The sequence below is a fragment of the Neodiprion fabricii genome, chromosome 4 (assembly GCF_021155785.1).
Source record: "Neodiprion fabricii isolate iyNeoFabr1 chromosome 4, iyNeoFabr1.1, whole genome shotgun sequence".
In the NCBI taxonomy this organism is placed as follows: domain Eukaryota; kingdom Metazoa; phylum Arthropoda; class Insecta; order Hymenoptera; family Diprionidae; genus Neodiprion; species Neodiprion fabricii.
In genome coordinates, this window is record NC_060242.1 from 15,688,979 (window position 1) to 15,706,720 (window position 17,742).

Here is a 17,742-nt window from a genome sequence, read left to right on the forward strand (position 1 = left end):
TTTTTTTCAAATGACACATCTTCGCGTGCTGTACACACGAAACTCGTATGTGTCACATCCATGTATGCGAAGACCAATATTTTGATTCTCTGGCGTGTTGCTGCTGCTACGTGACTGCGTAAAAAAATTATTTGAAAATTTTAACCACAGATGAATAATAGTGTAAATAATGTAATTATCGTTCCCGATTTACGTAGAATGAATCGATCTTCTCCCATTATTCTATGGGCAAACAAAATCCCAATTAACTGTATCGAAATCGAGGGTGGTGGGTTGAAAGTTAAAGCTGAAACTACTTTCCTCTATTTTCAGGATCAAGAACATAATCAAGATGATTCAGATTCTGATGTGGAAGAGGTTGAACCACGATTGAAATACGTCCGAATGAGAAATGATCTTGATAGTATCCTCCAAAATGATGCCGCGAGCTGCATCGCTGTTCACCCAAAGGTGCCATTAACGCCTCTTCTGTCATACCTCATATTCCTTACATGTCCGCTCAGCGATGATTCCTTCTCATTTATCTTCCTCGCATTCACTTTGTTTCGCACGAAGCAGTAGAATGTGCGAGTACGAATCGAGGTCAGGTTAGGGTACAGAGAGTCCTAACGTACCGCTACTTTCAGTTTCTCTGCCTGGGCTCGCATTGGGGAATGATCCATATATTGGATCACCAAGGAAACAGAATACGATCCAAAACTCTTCAGGCCCATACCGTTGCCGTCAATCAAATATCCATAGATCAGAATGGAGATTTCATTGGATCCTGCAGCGACGATGGAAAGGTTGTTATATATGGTCTTTATAGCAAGGAGAACAACCACAACATGAGCATGGAAAGATTGGTCAAAAGTATCGCGCTTGACCCTTATTACTACAAAAATGGAAGCGGTAGAAGATTCCTAACGGGTAATGCAGCATTTTATTTTTATCTGAGTTTTTCAACTTCTTTCAACTCAATCGTTTGACAACATATCTGATGCTGATAGTTCCTGCATTGCAAAATTTCAGGTGACAGTAAACTAATTTTATATGAAAAGACATTTTTATCGCGGATCAAACCTACAGTTTTATGTGAAGCTGAAGGTGGTGTACGATCCATATCCTGGGCTGGTCAATTTGTAGCTTGGGCTTCAGATACTGGGGTTAGAATATATGATTTATATGCTAAATGTTCCTTAGGAGTAATACAGTGGACTCGATCCATAGAGTGAGTATTTTTATTTTCAATTTTTTTGTTCACTTGCGTTTGCTTATTGTGCCACTTTAGGTTTTTATGAATTTCATTCTTCTGTGAAATCTCTATGTCAAATCTGAACTTTTACACCTATTAGCTATCATTGAAGCTCCCTCAAAATTATTCACAAATTTAAAAAGTGTTGCAGCGACCCTCAACTCTTGTGATTCAATTTCAGTGCTTCACCCGAACATTACAGATGCAACTTAAGGTGGTCTGATAATAGAACGTTGCTAATAGGCTGGGTAGATACGGTTAGAATTTGTCAAATACGCAAACGATCAGCACAAGAGATGGCGAATCGAGATCTATCTGAATACGCTGTCGACCCTGGTATGGTACCTGTTTTGATCATTTCCTGTGCTCTGTTTCAATAAAATTGTCACCACCAACTCCATTATAATCCAAACTCCTTAAGAAGTAACTGAAACTTTTGAATTTTTATTTCAGTCTCTGCATTCCAAGTCGATTTTTATATATCTGGTATCGCGCCATTGGAAAATCAGCTAGTAATACTTGGCTGCCTGAAAGAGCTAGATGAAACTGGTAACAGTCAGCGGCCAATGTTGCACGTAGTCGAACCGAAATATCTAGAATACACGGCTATTTGCGCTACTTCGTTAACGTTACGTGGCTACAAGGAGTACAGCTGCAACGATTATCACTTAGACTGTTTAATGGATGAAAATAGGTATTTTATTGTCAGTCCGAAAGACGTCGTAGTCGCCAGTCTGTATGACGCTGATGACAGAATTGAGTGGCTCTTGACGCACGGGAAATTTGAGCTAGCCTTGGAGACCGTGACAGCCAATGGAGGCAGGGACTGTAAGAAACACTCACTGATATATGTGGGCCGTGTATATCTGGATCATTTATTAGCACACAGAAAGTATGACGAAGCTGGAAAATTGTGTTTGAAAGTTTTAGGACGAGACAAAAATCTCTGGGAGGAAGAAGTACGATTTGTTTTTCATGTTTTCTTTTGAATATCTTACGCATATAAAAATCTACTTTTTAAGTCGATGATGGGAATGTTATCGATTTCTTCTTCCCACACAGGTCTACAAATTTGCTAGAGTGCATCAGCTGCGTTCTATATCGTCATATCTTCCAAGAGGCGACGTAACGCTGAGACCGGAAATTTATGAAATGGTTTTATACGAATATTTAAAAACGGATCCGGACGGTTTTCTGCAGCTAGTCAAGGAGTGGTCGCCAAAGTTGTACAACGTAGTCGCTGTGATAAATGGCATCCGCGAGCATCTTTCCACCCAAGAGAATGGCCAGAATGTCTTACTTGAAGCTCTCGCTATTTTGTACACCCATCAAAACAGGTACGACGAATCCTTGGCGATATATCTCAAGTTGAGGCATAAAGACGTTTTTCAACTTATACAAAAGCACAAGTTGTACAACTCGGTCCATGACATGATCGAAGGTTTGATGGATTTAGACGCAGAAAGGGCGATAGCATTTTTTCTTGAAAAAAACAGAGTCCCGTCCGAAATTGTCGTTGCAAAACTGCAAAAGAATCATCGATATTTGCACATGGTGAGTGAAGAGATTCTTAACAATTGCTCACAAATCTTTGAAATATGCTGACGATTATAATTATCAGTATTTAGATGCCTTGGACAAAAAAGACACGAAAGATTCTAAGGGGAAATATCATGGATTGTTAGTCCGTCTGTATGCAGATTTTTCCAGAGATAAACTTCTACCGCTTCTGAGGAGATCAGACAATTATCCTATTGAACAAGCCCTTGAAATTTGTCGTCAGAAACAATTTTACCCAGAGATGGTTTACTTACTCGGTAGAATTGGCAATACTTCAGAAGCTCTTGCCCTAATGACCCAAGAATTAAACGACATAGAAGGTGCAATTGAATTCTGTCAGGTGCACGACGATGACGAGCTGTGGAATAACTTGGTCAATTATTCATTGGACAAGCCAGGTAAAACGTTATAAATAGTGATCCATCGTCTTTTTATTTGTTCTGGTTCCTAATGTTGTACGTATGTGTCGAATTTCAGCGGCGATAACATTTTTGTTGCAAAGAATCGGCACCTACATGGATCCCCGACTAATCCTTCAAAAAATTGAACCAAGACTTGAGATTCCTGGATTGAAAAATGCACTGGTCAAAATGATGTGCGATTACAATTTACAAATATCTGTACAAGAAGGATGCAATAAGATACTGTCAAACGATCATTTCAATCTTCACGAAAAACTTGTTAGGTCGCATCAAAAAGGAATATGTACAGATGGTAAGGACGCGTTTCCATTTCGTTTCTTCAAACCGTTTTTCCTCTATCTCAATGGAAAGGATTTGATACAAAATTTGACCCATCTTTTTTTTAACAGATGATCACATGTGTCGAGCCTGTCATCAGAAAATAATTATAAGGGGTAGGTCAAGACCACGAAATTTGTTTTGACGATTATGTTCTATGTGCATGTTCAAGAATTTTCTATTTAATGATGATTTTCTTTTCTTTTCTCTTCTCAGAACCGAGAAATCTAGTCATGTTCTATTGCAGACATTCGTTTCATGAAGATTGTTTGCGAAACATAAATTCATTGGTAAGTGAACGCTAGAATTATCTCTAGTTTTATGTACTAAAAATATGCGTGTTGGCAGCTACAAGAATTACTAATCATATAAAAAGTATTGGCAATGTTTCTCTTTTTTCAGGAGAATTGTGTAATATGCAATCCTCAGAAGCCAGTTTTCTAAACGATGAACAGTAACGAATGATGAGATATCGACGACAGATTTTGAGGAGATTATACTTATTTTATTGCCATCGAGTGAAAAACACGTGAATTCTTAAACATGAAAGATAATTAAATCGCTCATCAATATATTTTAAATTCACACACACAAACACACACACACACGCGCGCGCGCGCAGGACATATATACATAAATAATTTGGTTCTCTGCCGCCACTACTGCTAGCGTATTGTATTATACATAGTACCATAAATTAAACATTCTTTATTGTTTTATACACCATCCGCTGGGTACTCTTTAATTTTCGCTGTCCAGATTGAAAACAACTTTAGCGCTCTCTGGGAGTATTTCAATGTTGCACTTTACGCAATTTGAAGAAACTCCGATCTCGCTGCAGACTTTATGGCATCCAGGACACTCGGGGCAAGCCTAAACCCAGTATTACGAATTTTCAAACGTTCTAACATGGGCGTGACGAATATATCAATCGAGTATGCGAGAAAATTATACGACCTTGTGCACACGACACGGTTCTTTAACAGGTTGGCATCCTTCGCACGTTTCTTCACATTCTGGATGAAAGCTGCAGATTTTACTTAGGCATCCAGGACACTCATTGCAATCCTATATACAGATATTAGCAATTTAAAATGTTTCTACACAGAAAAACTGACTCACTTAAATATACTCAAAAGATTCAATACCTTATCCACATTACATGGTTCTTCTTCGGTCATTCGACATCCGTCGCAAGTTTTTTCACATTCTGGATGAAAGCTACATAAATTACGGCATCCAGGACACTCAGGACAATCCTAAACTCATATAAATTTTTTTTTACTCTTTTCCACGCAGAGGGTAACATATTTTGATAGAGGATGCTTGAAAATTATAACACCTTATGCACACGACACGGTTCTTTGACGACTCGACATCCCTCGCAAGTTTTTTTACACTGTGGATAAAGACTGCAAACCTTACGGCATCCCAGACATTCCGGACAGTCCTATATAAATCAAGTTTAACGTTTTTTCAACGTTCTTAAACAAGAAAAACACATTCCTTGATCAAGTATATTTGAATATTTCGAATTTTGGTGCTTTACCTTGTGTACTTGGCACAGTTCTCTTTCATGTTGACACCCTTCGCACGTGAGTAGACACTCAGGATGTAAGCTGCAAATGCTAGTGTGCTTTTCTCCGGGTTCACAAGTTCTACAATCGTCGGAACAAGTAACGCTCGGGTCGCTGCTATCTGACAACTTTCTGACGCAAGTTGCGTCACTGGGACATTTTGTGAATACGGAACACGTCGAAAATGCTGGGCTCTTCTGTCAGAGAAAAAAGCGAAAGAAAACTTGAACGTAGTATTTTCTGCGTCATCTTGAGAAGCCACTTGCTTACCGAGCCCCGAGCCGTGCGTTTGCGCTCAACATTATTGGGAGGCTGCTCCGACATTAGACACTCGAAGCAAATTCCGCAGACACTGCATACTCGTCTTGGCTTGTACGTAGACAGCTGTGACATTATATCCAGATTTGATTCGCCTGACGGGCCGACCTTGGACAGGTCGGGATTTTTGGCAAATGCCGCGAAATGTTGAACCGTAAATGATAAGACGTTAACCGGCTTCACTGCGATGATCAAATCGCATTCCGTAGATGATAAAATTTTAAATAACAAAAAAAAAAAAAAAACAATCATGACTAAGCTTGCTTGCGATTCTTCGATATACATACCATCAAAGGATCTTTTATTCTCAATAAGTTAAATAGATAGAAGTGAAAATGGGAATAAAGGTTAAATTAAATTATGACCTGTCTAAGAAAACTTGGTAAAAATGCTGCCTTGGTAGCAAGATGATTACCGGCTAACAATGTCTGCGTGAAATCGCTTATCAACTGCTTGATCTCGGGGTGATCGGTGAGGTATTCCGTTTGCTGCGCCATTTGGCAGGTCTAAATGACAAGAAAGAAGAGAAGTAACTCTTTATAAATGGTCGCGTTTTATATAGGGGATGTAATCACTACCATCGGATGAAAAATCTTCCTACCTTTTTATCAAGGTACATTGATATCATTTGAACATCGCTTCTCCATCTTGACCTCAGTGGAGTGACAATATTTTGATCCTTGTTGACAAGATCGTTGGGATCAATGAGTGAATTGATTTGCACCAGATACGGAATCTCCAGCCAATCGTGTCGCAATATATACCCGCTCTGAGTCATGTATGTCTTCGTATTGTGGATAAGTCCGCATTCCTCATGCATTCTGCGCTCTATAGTATAAACCGGGAGGACCTTGCCGTTCAGCTTCATTCTTTGCGCTCCGGTACATCTCTACAAAAAAATTACCAGTCATTAATCTATAGTCAATGTCATATGGCCTTTGCTCACGTAATTGGATGTCGTGAGTTGTCCACTGATCATGATGCTTTGGAAGGAAAGACTTCCGTGGAAGTTTCTCAGAGCGAGATACCGCATTAGCAGCACGTTCGTCGCCTCGCTTATCATCTCGCCACTTGAACAAAGCGGTAAATCTTTTCGGTTCACAGATTTGTCGCAGGGACAGATTTCCTGGGCTTCCACGTGAAAGAAATCCTCCTCCAGACCAATGAACAGAACTTTCTCCTGCAGTCCGTCATGCTGGTAAATATATCTGTCAAAGGTTGATCGTAATGCCATGAAAGGGAGATTTAACGATTGTTCGGAATATTTTGAGAACAGGGCTAACTCCGTTCGTTTCTCTTCCAAGCAATGGAAATTGTCCGTCGACGAACCCAGGACTTTTGATCCGGCGAATGAATCGTTCACAGTCAAAGATGAGAGCATTTGTACCATAAACTCGTTACCTTCCTTGCCAATACTTTCCACTGATAAACAATAACCGCCTACAGGTTTCGTGTTGGTGGTGAGTTCGTCCTTTAAAGTGACTATTAAATTCTCACGGAAGCATAACGCTCTCCGGATTGGACCATCTGTAAAAATTAAAAGAATATTTGCTGTTAGCGAAGTGTCTGTAGTGATTGAATTTCATCTTACAATAATTCATAGGTATGTATTTCTATAGAGAAGAAAAATCGATAACCCGGTTCACCTATTTCAAAATGGGGAATTTTATCACAGGGATCGAACAGTTTGCGAGGAAAAGATTCTCCAGAGTTAAGAGACATGTTGTACGCGTAATTGATATTTTTTATTTATATTTTGCCATCGTTATTAGCACGAGAAATGAGGAAAAAAGGTGTGAAAATCGAGCTTTCTTATGTTTGAAAAGCAAGTTTGGGTACAGAATGAGAAACTGGGAACAAACTTCTGAATTGTCGTGCAATTATCGCGTTTTAAAAATTCAAAATAACAGTGCGCCTCGCTTATTTCGCCTAAAAAACACCCAGATAGCGCTGCGGGTGATTTATCGATCTATCCATCTCGACGGCTTCTCGCTAAGTTCAAGTCACAGCGGTAGACGACGCACGCTTTTCGTAATCCTAACCTCCACCGATGTTTATTTATTGGCAGCATTTCTGTTTCAATTCGTTGTAAATCCTCAGTGTTAGTTTGTTCAGCTAGTCTTTGGATTGAGTGAGCGCTTTTTTAATACCCAAAATCATTTTTGAGGTTTGCAATATCCGTTAACGCGTTACTTCGATTTATTTAACTTCAGTCATAATTGGCTTCAATCTTCGCCGTCGAAATCATATAGTTTATCAAATTTATCCCCAGAATCTTTGACGATGGATGCTGACCTTTACGATGAATTCGGAAATTACATCGGCCCCGACTTGGCATCCGAGAGCGAGGATGAAGCTGAGTATGGAAATGGAGGAGACGATGCCGGAGATCAAGAGCGATCTGACGAAGAGATGGAAGAAGATAAGGACGAGGTTCGGGAGCACCCTGACCAAAGCACGATGGCCGTTGTCCTCCATGAAGATAAACGCTATTATCCAAGCGCTTTGGAAGTTTATGGACCGGAGGTGAGGCTTTGTGCATCAACGAAGTAATTTATTTATAGCACCTTTCAATCATATGAAAACGTTATCACTAGTAACATTTTGCCTGTTTCATACAGGTGGAAACTCTGGTGCAAGAAGAAGATGCCCAACCACTTGATAAACCTTTAATTGCGCCAACCAGAAGGCCAAAGTTTCAAATCAAGCAACAGCAACTGCCAGATACTACGTACAGCATCGAGTTTCTTGCAGACATGATGGATGCCCCTCATCTTATACGAAATATCGTACTCTTGGGTCATTTGCATCACGGTAAAACGACTCTCGTTGACTGCCTCGTTCGTCAAACTCACCCCTACATGCACAGTGTAACGGATGAAAAGGCACTCAGGTACAAAACACATTGTCGACACATGCGACGAAAATTTACGATCTAAACTTGGTACTAAATTTGTGATTCCGTTGACAGATACACCGACACCTTGTTTACTGAACAGCAGCGAGGCGTGTCAACGAAAGCCACACCAGTTACTCTACTGCTCCAAGATGTTAAGGCTAAGTCATACTTGTTGAACGTGTTCGACACTCCAGGGCACGTCAACTTTTCTGACGAGGCCACAGCCGCTATCCGAATGTCGGATGGGGCTGTTTTGGTTGTAGACGCAGCAGAAGGTGTGATGCTAAATACAGAACGTCTGCTGAAGCATGCGCTGCAGGAAAAACTTGCACTGACTGTCTGCATTAATAAAGTGGATAGATTAATACTGGAATTGAAGTTGCCCCCTCTAGACGCTTACTACAAGTTGCGACACATAATTGAGGAAGTGAACGGGCTCATTGCTCTGTACTCTGATTCTGAGAATCCTGCGTTCGTCTCCCCAGCTTTGGGCAATGTTTGCTTTGCCAGCTCGGAGTACAATGTTTGCTTTACTCTGAGATCATTTGCTGCTCTCTATGCCAAAAATCATCCGCAGCTTAACGCTACAGAATTTGCAAAGCGGCTTTGGGGCGATGTATACTTCAATTCGAAAACTCGAAAGTTTATCAAGAAACCGCCGCATAATACCGCTCAGCGAAGTTTCATCGAATTTATTCTGGAACCACTTTACAAGATTTTTGCACAGGTCGTCGGCGACGTCGACACCACACTTCCGGATGGTATGTGATTCGTTTACTTCTTTGTTTTTTCAGAGAACCTACATGCCAGTATTTATATTTTATTTCTCATTTGTCTAATTATGACTGCTGTTGATATTTTCAGTGCTTGACGAATTGGGCATCAGGTTAAGCTCTGAAGAAATGAAAATGAATATCAGGCCACTTCTCAGATTGGTGTGCACAAGATTTTTGGGTGACATGAGCGGGCTCGTTGATATGTGCGTAACTCATGTGCCTAGTCCACATTCTCATGCTCCAGTCAAAGTTCGACACGTCTATACTGGCCCTCCAGATTCACCACTTGCGCAGGATATGACCAACTGTGATCCAGACGTAAGTTGATTCTCTGCAGCGCAAATTCTTAATTTACTCTCGATGTTGGCCTGTAAATGCGCCTCTTTTACATGAGTATATTACATTTTGTTAATAAACGTACGCTTCTAGGGCCAACTGATGGTACACAGTACAAAAATGTATCCCACCGAAGATTGTACCTTGTTCGTTGTACTGGGAAGGGTGATGTCGGGGACTTTGGAGGCGGGAGCGCGAGTTCGTGTCTTGGGTGAGGCTTATTCTAAGGCCGACGAGGAGGACTCGCGAATATTGACGGTCGGTCGCTTGTGGATCAGCGAAGCTCGTTACTCCATAGAACTGAATCGAGTACCTGCTGGTAATTGGGTGTTGATAGAAGGTATCGACAGGCCGATAGTCAAAACGAGCACAATAACTGACCTAAGCAATTCTGATGACTTGCACATATTCCGACCATTGAAATTCAACACTCAGAGTGTAATAAAGATCGCTGTTGAGCCTGTTAATCCGTCCGAACTACCAAAAATGTTGGATGGATTGAGAAAAGTAAACAAAAGCTACCCTCTTCTTGGCACAAGGGTCGAGGAGAGCGGTGAACACGTTGTTCTTGGTACTGGTGAACTCTATCTGGATTGCGCCATGCACGACCTGCGCAGAATGTACTCCGAAATTGATATCAAGGTTGCTGATCCCGTCGTCGCTTTCGCCGAAACGGTGGTCGAGACTAGCTCCTTGAAATGCTTTGCTGAAACTCCCAACAAGCGAAATAAACTGACAATGATTGCTGAGCCTCTGGAAAGAGGATTGGCAGAGGATATCGAGGCGGAACATGTCCGTATCACTTGGAACAAGTATGTATTCAGAGTCTTGGGGTATACCGTCCTTTTGTCTCAAGCAGAAACGATTGATACTCTGGAAGTAAAACTTGATCTAATCCAAATATTTCCCCCAGAAAACGCCTGGGTGAATTTTTTCAGACAAAGTATGACTGGGATTTGCTCGCGGCTCGAAGCATCTGGGCGTTTGGTCCTGACTCCACTGGACCCAACATTCTGGTCGATGACACACTGCCCTCGGAGGTAGACAAAACGCTTTTGGGAAGCGCAAGGGATGCCATTGTTCAAGGATTCCAATGGGGAACCAGGGAAGGACCTCTTGCCGAAGAGCCTATCAGAAATGTAAAATTCAAGATATTGGACGCCGTCATTGCTCAGGAACCCCTGCACAGAGGAGGTGAGAAGCATCTGCGATTGCAATCCTCAATGAAATCCCGTCCAGAAAATCAGCAGTAACCGATTTTTGTCCTCTCAGGTGGCCAGATTATTCCGACGGCAAGGAGAGTCGCTTATTCGGCATTTTTAATGGCCACTCCTCGCCTCATGGAGCCGTATCTGTTCGTCGAGGTCCAAGCACCAGCCGATTGTGTTTCGGCGGTTTACACGGTCCTTGCAAAACGTCGCGGACACGTTACACAAGACGCTCCGGTTCCCGGAAGTCCGTTGTATACGATAAAAGCGTTTATCCCAGCCATCGACAGTTTCGGCTTCGAGACAGACCTCAGAACGCACACGCAAGGCCAGGCGTTTTGCCTCTCAGTCTTTCATCACTGGCAAATCGTGCCGGGAGATCCTCTTGACAAAAGCATAACCATCAGACCTCTCGAACCTCAGCCAGCCACCCATTTGGCCAGAGAATTTATGCTGAAAACCAGGAGACGCAAAGGCCTCTCCGAAGATGTTTCTATCAACAAATTCTTCGACGATCCTATGTTGCTTGAACTCGCAAGGCAGGATGTGTTACTCAATTATCCTCTTTAGGCTGGATAAAAATCATTGTTAAATATGTTAGTCCAGAACGAATTACCTACAAGCCAGGAGAGAACATTGATACAAGTGATACAGCGGTTCATATTTCAAATTGTCATAAATAATATGTATCATAGTGTCACCGTGCACTGATATTACAGATACGTGACATGTATGGCAAAGCTTGATCAGACATGCATCGAGACGACGCTTGCTTGTGGGGGAAAAAAATATTATATTTTATTTTTCGCATTCTATTCATCACCTCATTCCATACAACAATTTTCTTACAGAAAAACGTAGAGTAAGGTATAAGAGGTCGAGTACAATCAAGACAGTGGTCATATTACTATCGCAATTGTCAAGAAAATATTTTTTTTCCAAACTTTAACGAATAAAACCTATTTATAATTACGATGTTTTCGGAAATTAAATTTCCCTGTTTTTATATTTGGCGGGCAGTTTAATCTAATCAGCAGAACGTATTGTTGAGTTTCTCATCTTTACTACTTTATAATCATTGTTCACTTTGACGTCTGTCAAAGTTGATCTGCAAAAGTTAGGTTAGGTGAAGATAGATTTATGATTTATATATGATAAACAATCGCATGGTTAAAAGGTAATTTTTATAGTTTCGCTACCCAATAATGGAATTGAGTGAAAGTACGGTCAAGAGCTTGTCTAGTCTGCAGAACCCGAAGATAATTAATGATGTTATATTTGGAAATTTGATTGATATAGCAGTTTTACAGTTATGTGAAAAATCTGAAGAGAAATGTGAGTACAAGATCCGATATCATATTTCATCAGTCAACAAGTTATGACTTTCGTTGTGATATAAAACTTTCAGATATAGCTCAACTCTATGGATCAAAACCAGACGTAGTCAAAGAAATTTTTGGCAATTTATCGAGCGTGTTGATTGATGCAGCCCGTCTTGACCTCGATGGAGAGACATTGAGTGTTGCACTCTCAAATGCAAATATCACTGGTCCCAGAGTAAAGAAACTATGTGATACTTATGTGAGTAATAAAGAAGGTATCCAGGCATCGTTGAGCAGAATCGGTAATAGCTTACCTCACATCGTTGACGTCAATTGGAAGTTAGACTACTGTGTTAAGGTACATTATTATTTTCAAACGCTTATCGTGAGAGAAAGGAATATTGCTGTACCGCTATTATCGGACCAGACATCTAACCATAATGTATCATTTACTAATTACAGTCGAACATAGAAGACTACATTGGTTCTCAATTATATACCATTCAATTTAGCACGATTAATCAGGGACAACCAGAGGTGATGAAGTTTGCTTGCACCACTCAACAGCTTCAAGAACTTGTGTATAAATTGAAGGATGCTGTCAGACATGTGGAAAAAGTTGCCAATGTTTAAAATCATGTTAGGATAATACATGCCTGTCGAACTTTTCCTCAAATTTCATGTTTGAAATAAAATGACTTATTTAAAACTCTAGTTATGTATCTATGGGAGCAATCATCAGTTGTAAATTATAATATCTGTTGTTTTTCAACAGTGTTGTGATATTGAATTTGCCGCCGATACGGGGCTCCACGAAGTCATTCAAATCATCGGCCGCCAGGTGGCACAAAGTTCGTCAGCTAACGAAATGAATAATCAAATTAGTAGGGACGCCCTTCTACTTAGTTTTAGATGCGGACTTTAGACTACGCATGATTTATGGACGTTATATATTTATTTTATTTTTTTGTCTACTTGTTACCCGTCGTATACCAGCGATAAGCAGGATGTGCTGCGGTAGGATGATTCAGATTCAGACCCGCCTGTGTTAGCTGTGTGCGAGGCCGTGATTCGATCGCTTTCTCTCTCACTGACGTTTCAATTGATTTATAAGCGCAAGTAAAATTGTTTCTACATTCGCAACCTTAAGTTAAACCAGTGCAGGCACAGCGTAACTCTCACTAAGGTAAATCTGTCAAATTTTGTTCGGTGTTTCCACTAATCTTTACATTTCTTTGTCACAGCCCTTAAAACTTGTAGTTAAAAAATTCAGCCGCGTTCAAATCGTGTTCGAATCTCATTTTAATCGTTTGCAATCAGCGAATACATACATGCAGTTTTTCCTTTACTGTTTCCTTTTTTTCTATTATCAGTGTACAGTTAATTCCGATTTATCCTTGTCGCTTAAAAATATCCCTGATGTATAACTTTCACATGTTTTTATTGAATAAAGTATTTTTCACGTATTTATAATCTGACAAAAAATTTGACAGCATCGTTTTTATTATTACGTGAAAGTCGATTCCGCAATGAAATCTAAGAGATAACTTAATCTATCATCAAATCCCTGAATCAGATACAGTGAACAATAAGTAGAATTCATTCGCATTCCATTCGAAGAAAAAGATAAAAGTTACCGGGAAAAAACAATAGAAAAATGACACACCTATGCCTTTTCATTCGGGTGTCGTGATGAATAATCATATCTACTCCCACTGTAAATCAAACCGTCTTATAATTAGTACAAGTAACCGTGTAGCGCTCATGTAAAAAAAATGTGTTCATGTTATACCCTAGGGCTGAGGTGAAATAAGTTCTGTTTACTTGCTCGTTTTTCTTTAATCTTTCAGATACTAAAATATTTGAAAAAATTTATTTTTTTTTCAGATATCACAATGTCGAACATAAATGAACTTGAGCAGCAGATAAATGATCTCCAATTAAGTCTGGAAGGAGAAGTAAGGAAAACTGTTAAAAAAGTCGGACCCACAGTTCCGCCAAAGCCAAAAAAGTCACAGCCTGAGGTGAGGCACGCTTAAATTGTTTTACTTTATGACTAACTGGACTTAACATCTATACTCCTTGTTCTCTTTGCAATTTCACTCTGTGAGGCACAATGTGAATTTCTCAACATCTAACGACAGGCGATTAAGCAAAACCTCAATTTCCTGTCTGTCTGCCTGGCTACTTCGTTGCCAAATACCTTCAGCTTGTAATACTCAAGCAGTTTATCTGTGTCAAAGATATATAGTTTTGTTACGAAAAGACTGAAATTGTTGAATCAGCTTATTCAATTCAAAGAATGTTAACACTTGCTTGCATGACTCAAGCCGTGAAAACAAGGACATGACTCACAAGCACCATGGTTTGATAAAATTACGGTTTTTTTCCCTCATTCTTTATCTACCGAATTCCAATCCAATTTTCCTCCACTGTATTTTAAATCCACACACAGTTGGGTTTTATTTTCAATCCCCTTGAAGTTAAATTTATTTATTTATAGCCGTTTTCTAGCCCTTTCCATTTCGTTGAATCAGGTGTGTAGTATGAACAATTTGAAGAAGTTTAGTCTCTACTTACAATAACCTTGCGTTATACACGCTTACACTCACTCATCGTACTGCAGCTTTACGAGAACCTTGGCTTAAATTTCTAAATAACAATTCAAATATCGTATTATCAGAAGTTGATTATTTTTATTGTACTTTATTAATATACAACAATTTGGGAATAATTTTGTTGGAAAATGGGCTAATGTTCTCTAGATACCGCAAAGTTACTCACTGAAGAGTGCACCAGCCCCTTCATACAGCACAGTTTTAAACAACATCGCAACAAATGAGTCAAAGTCGACAAACCTGTACACAAATTCACCCGCACCATACGTCCCACAGACAACGAACGTCGTAGTCGCTGAGAAAAATAGTAACGCAGTACGCAATAACACGCCAACGAATGGGAGTTCGTTGGCCAAGTTTTACAACACCGAAGAAAACATTTACACTAATCAACAACAGAAGCAGGATAAATTTCAAACGAAGTACGGATACGATGATAAGAATTTTTACTCAAATGTCGGAAACGTACCATCTCCTCAAGTTCCCGTCGATGACAGAGCCAGCAGATCCAACAGGGATGTTGTTTACGGCAATACAGACATAGCTTCTTCTTCCTCGATGCAAATGCCCCCTAAAAAGGAGAAAGATTTGATATACAGCAATATCCAATGGAACGTCAAGCCGGAAAATATGTATAGCAATATTCCAGGCGCTTACAATCAGGGTGAGCAGCTTAACGATTTGCAATTTGTAAACCACAATTAAATGCAGCCTTTTCACTATTTTCAAGTTTTTCACCTTATAGAAGATCTTCCACCGCCACCAGAACCTTCGGAATATGTTCCCTGCGCTCCGTCACATTCGTTTCCTCCTCCGCCAGAAGAACTGCCGCCACCTCCAAGCCCTGTATCATCCAGTTACAGCGAATTACGTCGAGCTACTTATCAGACCGATTTTCCCTCTGAGAATTACCAAAACGATATTTACGGTCCCAGCTCTCAGTCTTCGACGTACGAGTCCATTTACGAACCTATCAACCCGAGGCCTCCTTCTCAATTATCATGCAACTACTCGATGTACTCCGGATACGGATCCGCTCCTCCGACTCAATTGCAGGGAAAAATGTCGCCTGTTAAGGAGGTTTGTTTCGTCACTTTCAGAAGTCTGAACGTATTTTTGTGACCAAGTGTCATTGATTTGTTTTGTCTACTTTTCAATAGGTTGATGCGCTGACTAATTTGTTGGTACAAGGAATGGAGGATGGAGCGGATGACGCCGATATTTATGGCATATGTTCACAGTGCGGGCGCAAAGTCGAAGGCGAGGGTAACGGCTGCTCGGCTATGGACAAGGTCTTCCATATAACTTGCTTCTGCTGTTTTGTATGCCAGGTTAATTTGCAAGGGAAGCCGTTTTACTCACTTGAGGGAAAACCCTACTGCGAAGAAGATTATCTTAACACGTTAGAGAAATGCTGCGTCTGTACGAGACCGATATTAGACAGAATTTTGAGGGCTACTGGCAAACCTTACCATCCGTCATGTTTCACGTGTGTCGTATGTGGTGAAAGTTTGGACGGCATACCATTCACTGTAGATGCGACTAACCAGATTCACTGTATTCAGTGTTTCCACAAGTGAGTATAATTGTGGCTGTGGTTTGATAGTGGTTCAATAAATTTGTAATTATGCAACCTCCCGGTCGAAATTCTTTTTGTACTGCACAACCAATTATTACTCAGCATTGAAGTACGTTCATTCTCTTGTAGGAAATTCGCTCCCCGCTGTTGCGTCTGCAAACTGCCCATCATGCCAGAAGCGGATCAGGATGAGACCGTCCGCGTTGTGGCGCTGGATAGAAGTTTTCACATTCATTGTTACAAGTGCGAAGATTGCGGGCTCATTCTTTCGTCCGAAAACGAGGGTCGCGGCTGTTACCCGTTGGACAATCACATTTTATGTAAAGGATGCAACGCTGCCAGAGTTCAAGTACTCACGTCACACATGACGACCGAGCTTTAAAATTCTTTTCTTAAAAGTCAGAACGTAGGATAGATAATTTTTAAAATCCACTCATAAACAATTAGATAGATAAGTTTGCAGTTTTTCAATGTTTGCGACATGAGGTCTGAAAAACTAAAAATATTTTACTCAGCCATTGACTCATTTTACATGAGTTTTTCAAACTCTAGACCTAAGTTGTTGATTGTATAGAGTGTCAATATTGACCAGAGAATTCATTCCCTTACAGGTATTTAAAAATCAAACTTTGTTTTTTTTTTTTATACACGTACATGCATAGCCTCATTTAATTAATTCGCACGAAAAGGCAGGCGGAACGAGAAAGAAAAAGATTCTAAAGTGAGTGAAAAAACCGAAAAGTGAAAGATGATTACGAAGAGATAAAAAAGAGATTGTAATTTTAAATGCTCACGGAGTTATAGTTTTATTTTATCATTGAGCTGAGCTGAGGCCTATACAGCCAATATTTGTGATGTTTTATAAGTTAGAAATGTTTCGTATTATCGTATAGGTAAAAGATTTATTACCATATGTATTATAGATTGCTGTCAGCATATGAATATTTAATGAAATTACAGTTGCATTTATTCGAACTGTGGTTTTAGGTATCGGAAAAAAGAGTAGTCAAACAAATTTACGATTCATATTCAGAAAACTCTCAAGAGTAGAACAAATATTTATTCTGTGTATGTATGATAGCAAGCATAGACATGCAATTGATTATTGTGAAAAATATGAAATTGTAGAACATAAATTAGGGATGACTATACCTTGAATGTTGATAACGTTCTTACACGTATTTAATTGAAATTAAGGTATGTTAAACAGAAATGCACATTTAATGCAAATTCAAATACAACTGAACTATGGCAAATTGATTCCATTGCAGTATAAGAAAAGTTTAGTTTTAATCAAACAGCATTTTTTAAACACTTCTATACTCTATACTAATTAGCTTTACAATAGAATTCCCAGATACGTTTCTAGCTTTACTGTGTAATTGAAAACGACTCATTTCTTCCGTAATAAGAAAGCCAAGAAAGTTTACCGCTTTTATTGAAGATTCCAATTTGCTTTTCTTTTTTTTATATGATTATAATTAATGATGAGCAGTTCTTTTCCATTCCTGGAATGACCTGGAAAATAGAAACTAATCAAAGTCTAACTGCGAATTTGATTTTCAGTAAAATTTC

The 17,742-nt window shown here is 39.8% G+C and overlaps 5 protein-coding genes across 12 annotated transcripts; 4 read left to right on the forward strand and 1 right to left on the reverse strand.

Moving 5' to 3' along the window:
• The first annotated feature begins 18 nt into the window (after window positions 1–18).
• LOC124180326 (vacuolar protein sorting-associated protein 41 homolog) lies at window positions 19–4,260 on the forward strand. 3 transcript variants are annotated; one of them, XM_046565734.1, is made up of 12 exons: window positions 19–171; window positions 313–450; window positions 627–909; window positions 1,012–1,210; window positions 1,416–1,570; window positions 1,688–2,193; window positions 2,297–2,788; window positions 2,856–3,192; window positions 3,272–3,508; window positions 3,606–3,650; window positions 3,751–3,824; window positions 3,911–4,260. In XM_046565734.1, exons 1-12 carry the CDS (start codon window positions 151–153, stop codon window positions 3,947–3,949), a joined length of 2,526 nt encoding a protein of 841 aa, XP_046421690.1. In that variant the 5' UTR covers window positions 19–150; the 3' UTR covers window positions 3,950–4,260. The 3 variants fall into 3 exon arrangements, with proteins under 3 accessions (XP_046421690.1, XP_046421689.1, XP_046421691.1); XM_046565733.1 differs by having other exon boundaries at window positions 3,937–4,260; XM_046565735.1 differs by lacking the exons at window positions 1,012–1,210; window positions 1,416–1,570 and having other exon boundaries at window positions 3,937–4,260.
• On the reverse strand, window positions 3,942–6,486 carry LOC124180340. 2 transcript variants are annotated; one of them, XM_046565774.1, is made up of 9 exons: window positions 6,376–6,486; window positions 6,031–6,318; window positions 5,845–5,935; window positions 5,382–5,611; window positions 5,084–5,308; window positions 4,877–4,984; window positions 4,683–4,793; window positions 4,492–4,602; window positions 3,942–4,407 (listed from the first exon to the last, which is right to left on the reverse strand). In XM_046565774.1, exons 1-9 carry the CDS (start codon window positions 6,460–6,462, stop codon window positions 4,276–4,278), a joined length of 1,383 nt encoding a protein of 460 aa, XP_046421730.1. In that variant the 5' UTR covers window positions 6,463–6,486; the 3' UTR covers window positions 3,942–4,275. The 2 variants fall into 2 exon arrangements, with proteins under 2 accessions (XP_046421730.1, XP_046421731.1); XM_046565775.1 differs by having other exon boundaries at window positions 5,382–5,495; window positions 5,795–5,935.
• Window positions 6,480–11,620, forward strand: LOC124180319 (116 kDa U5 small nuclear ribonucleoprotein component). 4 transcript variants are annotated; one of them, XM_046565715.1, is made up of 8 exons: window positions 6,480–6,627; window positions 7,702–7,955; window positions 8,051–8,322; window positions 8,401–9,089; window positions 9,193–9,422; window positions 9,534–10,252; window positions 10,354–10,634; window positions 10,713–11,620. In XM_046565715.1, the coding sequence occupies exons 2-8, from the start codon at window positions 7,713–7,715 to the stop codon at window positions 11,216–11,218; spliced, it is 2,940 nt and encodes a 979-aa protein (XP_046421671.1). In that variant the 5' UTR covers window positions 6,480–6,627; window positions 7,702–7,712; the 3' UTR covers window positions 11,219–11,620. The 4 variants fall into 4 exon arrangements, with proteins under 4 accessions (XP_046421671.1, XP_046421673.1, XP_046421670.1 ...); XM_046565717.1 differs by lacking the exon at window positions 6,480–6,627 and adding an exon at window positions 7,009–7,032; XM_046565714.1 differs by lacking the exon at window positions 6,480–6,627 and adding an exon at window positions 7,408–7,560.
• Window positions 11,621–11,720: 100 nt separating this feature from the next.
• Window positions 11,721–12,679, forward strand: LOC124180358 (COMM domain-containing protein 3). Its single transcript, XM_046565801.1, has 3 exons — window positions 11,721–11,983; window positions 12,057–12,328; window positions 12,433–12,679. Exons 1-3 carry the CDS (start codon window positions 11,854–11,856, stop codon window positions 12,601–12,603), a joined length of 573 nt encoding a protein of 190 aa, XP_046421757.1. The 5' UTR covers window positions 11,721–11,853; the 3' UTR covers window positions 12,604–12,679.
• Window positions 12,680–12,822: 143 nt separating this feature from the next.
• On the forward strand, window positions 12,823–17,704 carry LOC124180338 (lipoma-preferred partner homolog). 2 transcript variants are annotated; one of them, XM_046565767.1, is made up of 6 exons: window positions 12,823–13,156; window positions 13,858–13,994; window positions 14,736–15,252; window positions 15,334–15,668; window positions 15,749–16,164; window positions 16,297–17,704. In XM_046565767.1, exons 2-6 carry the CDS (start codon window positions 13,866–13,868, stop codon window positions 16,547–16,549), a joined length of 1,650 nt encoding a protein of 549 aa, XP_046421723.1. In that variant the 5' UTR covers window positions 12,823–13,156; window positions 13,858–13,865; the 3' UTR covers window positions 16,550–17,704. The 2 variants fall into 2 exon arrangements, with proteins under 2 accessions (XP_046421723.1, XP_046421724.1); XM_046565768.1 differs by having other exon boundaries at window positions 14,865–15,252.
• Window positions 17,705–17,742: the final 38 nt, after the last annotated feature.

What these genes read in the sequence shown, in the direction of transcription:
- LOC124180358 (XM_046565801.1), top strand. Translation starts at nt 11,854, where the DNA reads ATGGAATTGAGTGAAAGTACGGTCAAGAGCTTGTCTAGTCTGCAGAAC. An exon ending in TGAAAAATCTGAAGAGAAAT is followed by an intron (nt 11,984 to 12,056) that starts GTGAGTACAAGA and finishes TAAAACTTTCAG; the next exon opens with ATATAGCTCAACTCTATGGA. An exon ending in AGTTAGACTACTGTGTTAAG is followed by an intron (nt 12,329 to 12,432) that starts GTACATTATTAT and finishes TACTAATTACAG; the next exon opens with TCGAACATAGAAGACTACAT.
- LOC124180340 (XM_046565774.1), bottom strand. Translation starts at nt 6,462, where the DNA reads ATGCGGTATCTCGCTCTGAGAAACTTCCACGGAAGTCTTTCCTTCCAA. An exon ending in CACGCAGACATTGTTAGCCG is followed by an intron (nt 5,612 to 5,844) that starts GTAATCATCTTG and finishes TGATCATCGCAG; the next exon opens with TGAAGCCGGTTAACGTCTTA. An exon ending in AACCATGTAATGTGGATAAG is followed by an intron (nt 4,603 to 4,682) that starts GTATTGAATCTT and finishes ATCTGTATATAG; the next exon opens with GATTGCAATGAGTGTCCTGG.
- LOC124180326 (XM_046565733.1), top strand. Translation starts at nt 151, where the DNA reads ATGAATAATAGTGTAAATAAT. An exon ending in CGGTAGAAGATTCCTAACGG is followed by an intron (nt 910 to 1,011) that starts GTAATGCAGCAT and finishes GCAAAATTTCAG; the next exon opens with GTGACAGTAAACTAATTTTA. An exon ending in TGCGAAACATAAATTCATTG is followed by an intron (nt 3,825 to 3,936) that starts GTAAGTGAACGC and finishes CTCTTTTTTCAG; the next exon opens with GAGAATTGTGTAATATGCAA.
- LOC124180319 (XM_046565715.1), top strand. Translation starts at nt 7,713, where the DNA reads ATGGATGCTGACCTTTACGATGAATTCGGAAATTACATCGGCCCCGAC. An exon ending in ACGGATGAAAAGGCACTCAG is followed by an intron (nt 8,323 to 8,400) that starts GTACAAAACACA and finishes TTCCGTTGACAG; the next exon opens with ATACACCGACACCTTGTTTA. An exon ending in GGAACCCCTGCACAGAGGAG is followed by an intron (nt 10,635 to 10,712) that starts GTGAGAAGCATC and finishes TTGTCCTCTCAG; the next exon opens with GTGGCCAGATTATTCCGACG.
- LOC124180338 (XM_046565767.1), top strand. Translation starts at nt 13,866, where the DNA reads ATGTCGAACATAAATGAACTTGAGCAGCAGATAAATGATCTCCAATTA. An exon ending in AAATGTCGCCTGTTAAGGAG is followed by an intron (nt 15,669 to 15,748) that starts GTTTGTTTCGTC and finishes ACTTTTCAATAG; the next exon opens with GTTGATGCGCTGACTAATTT. An exon ending in TGTATTCAGTGTTTCCACAA is followed by an intron (nt 16,165 to 16,296) that starts GTGAGTATAATT and finishes ATTCTCTTGTAG; the next exon opens with GAAATTCGCTCCCCGCTGTT.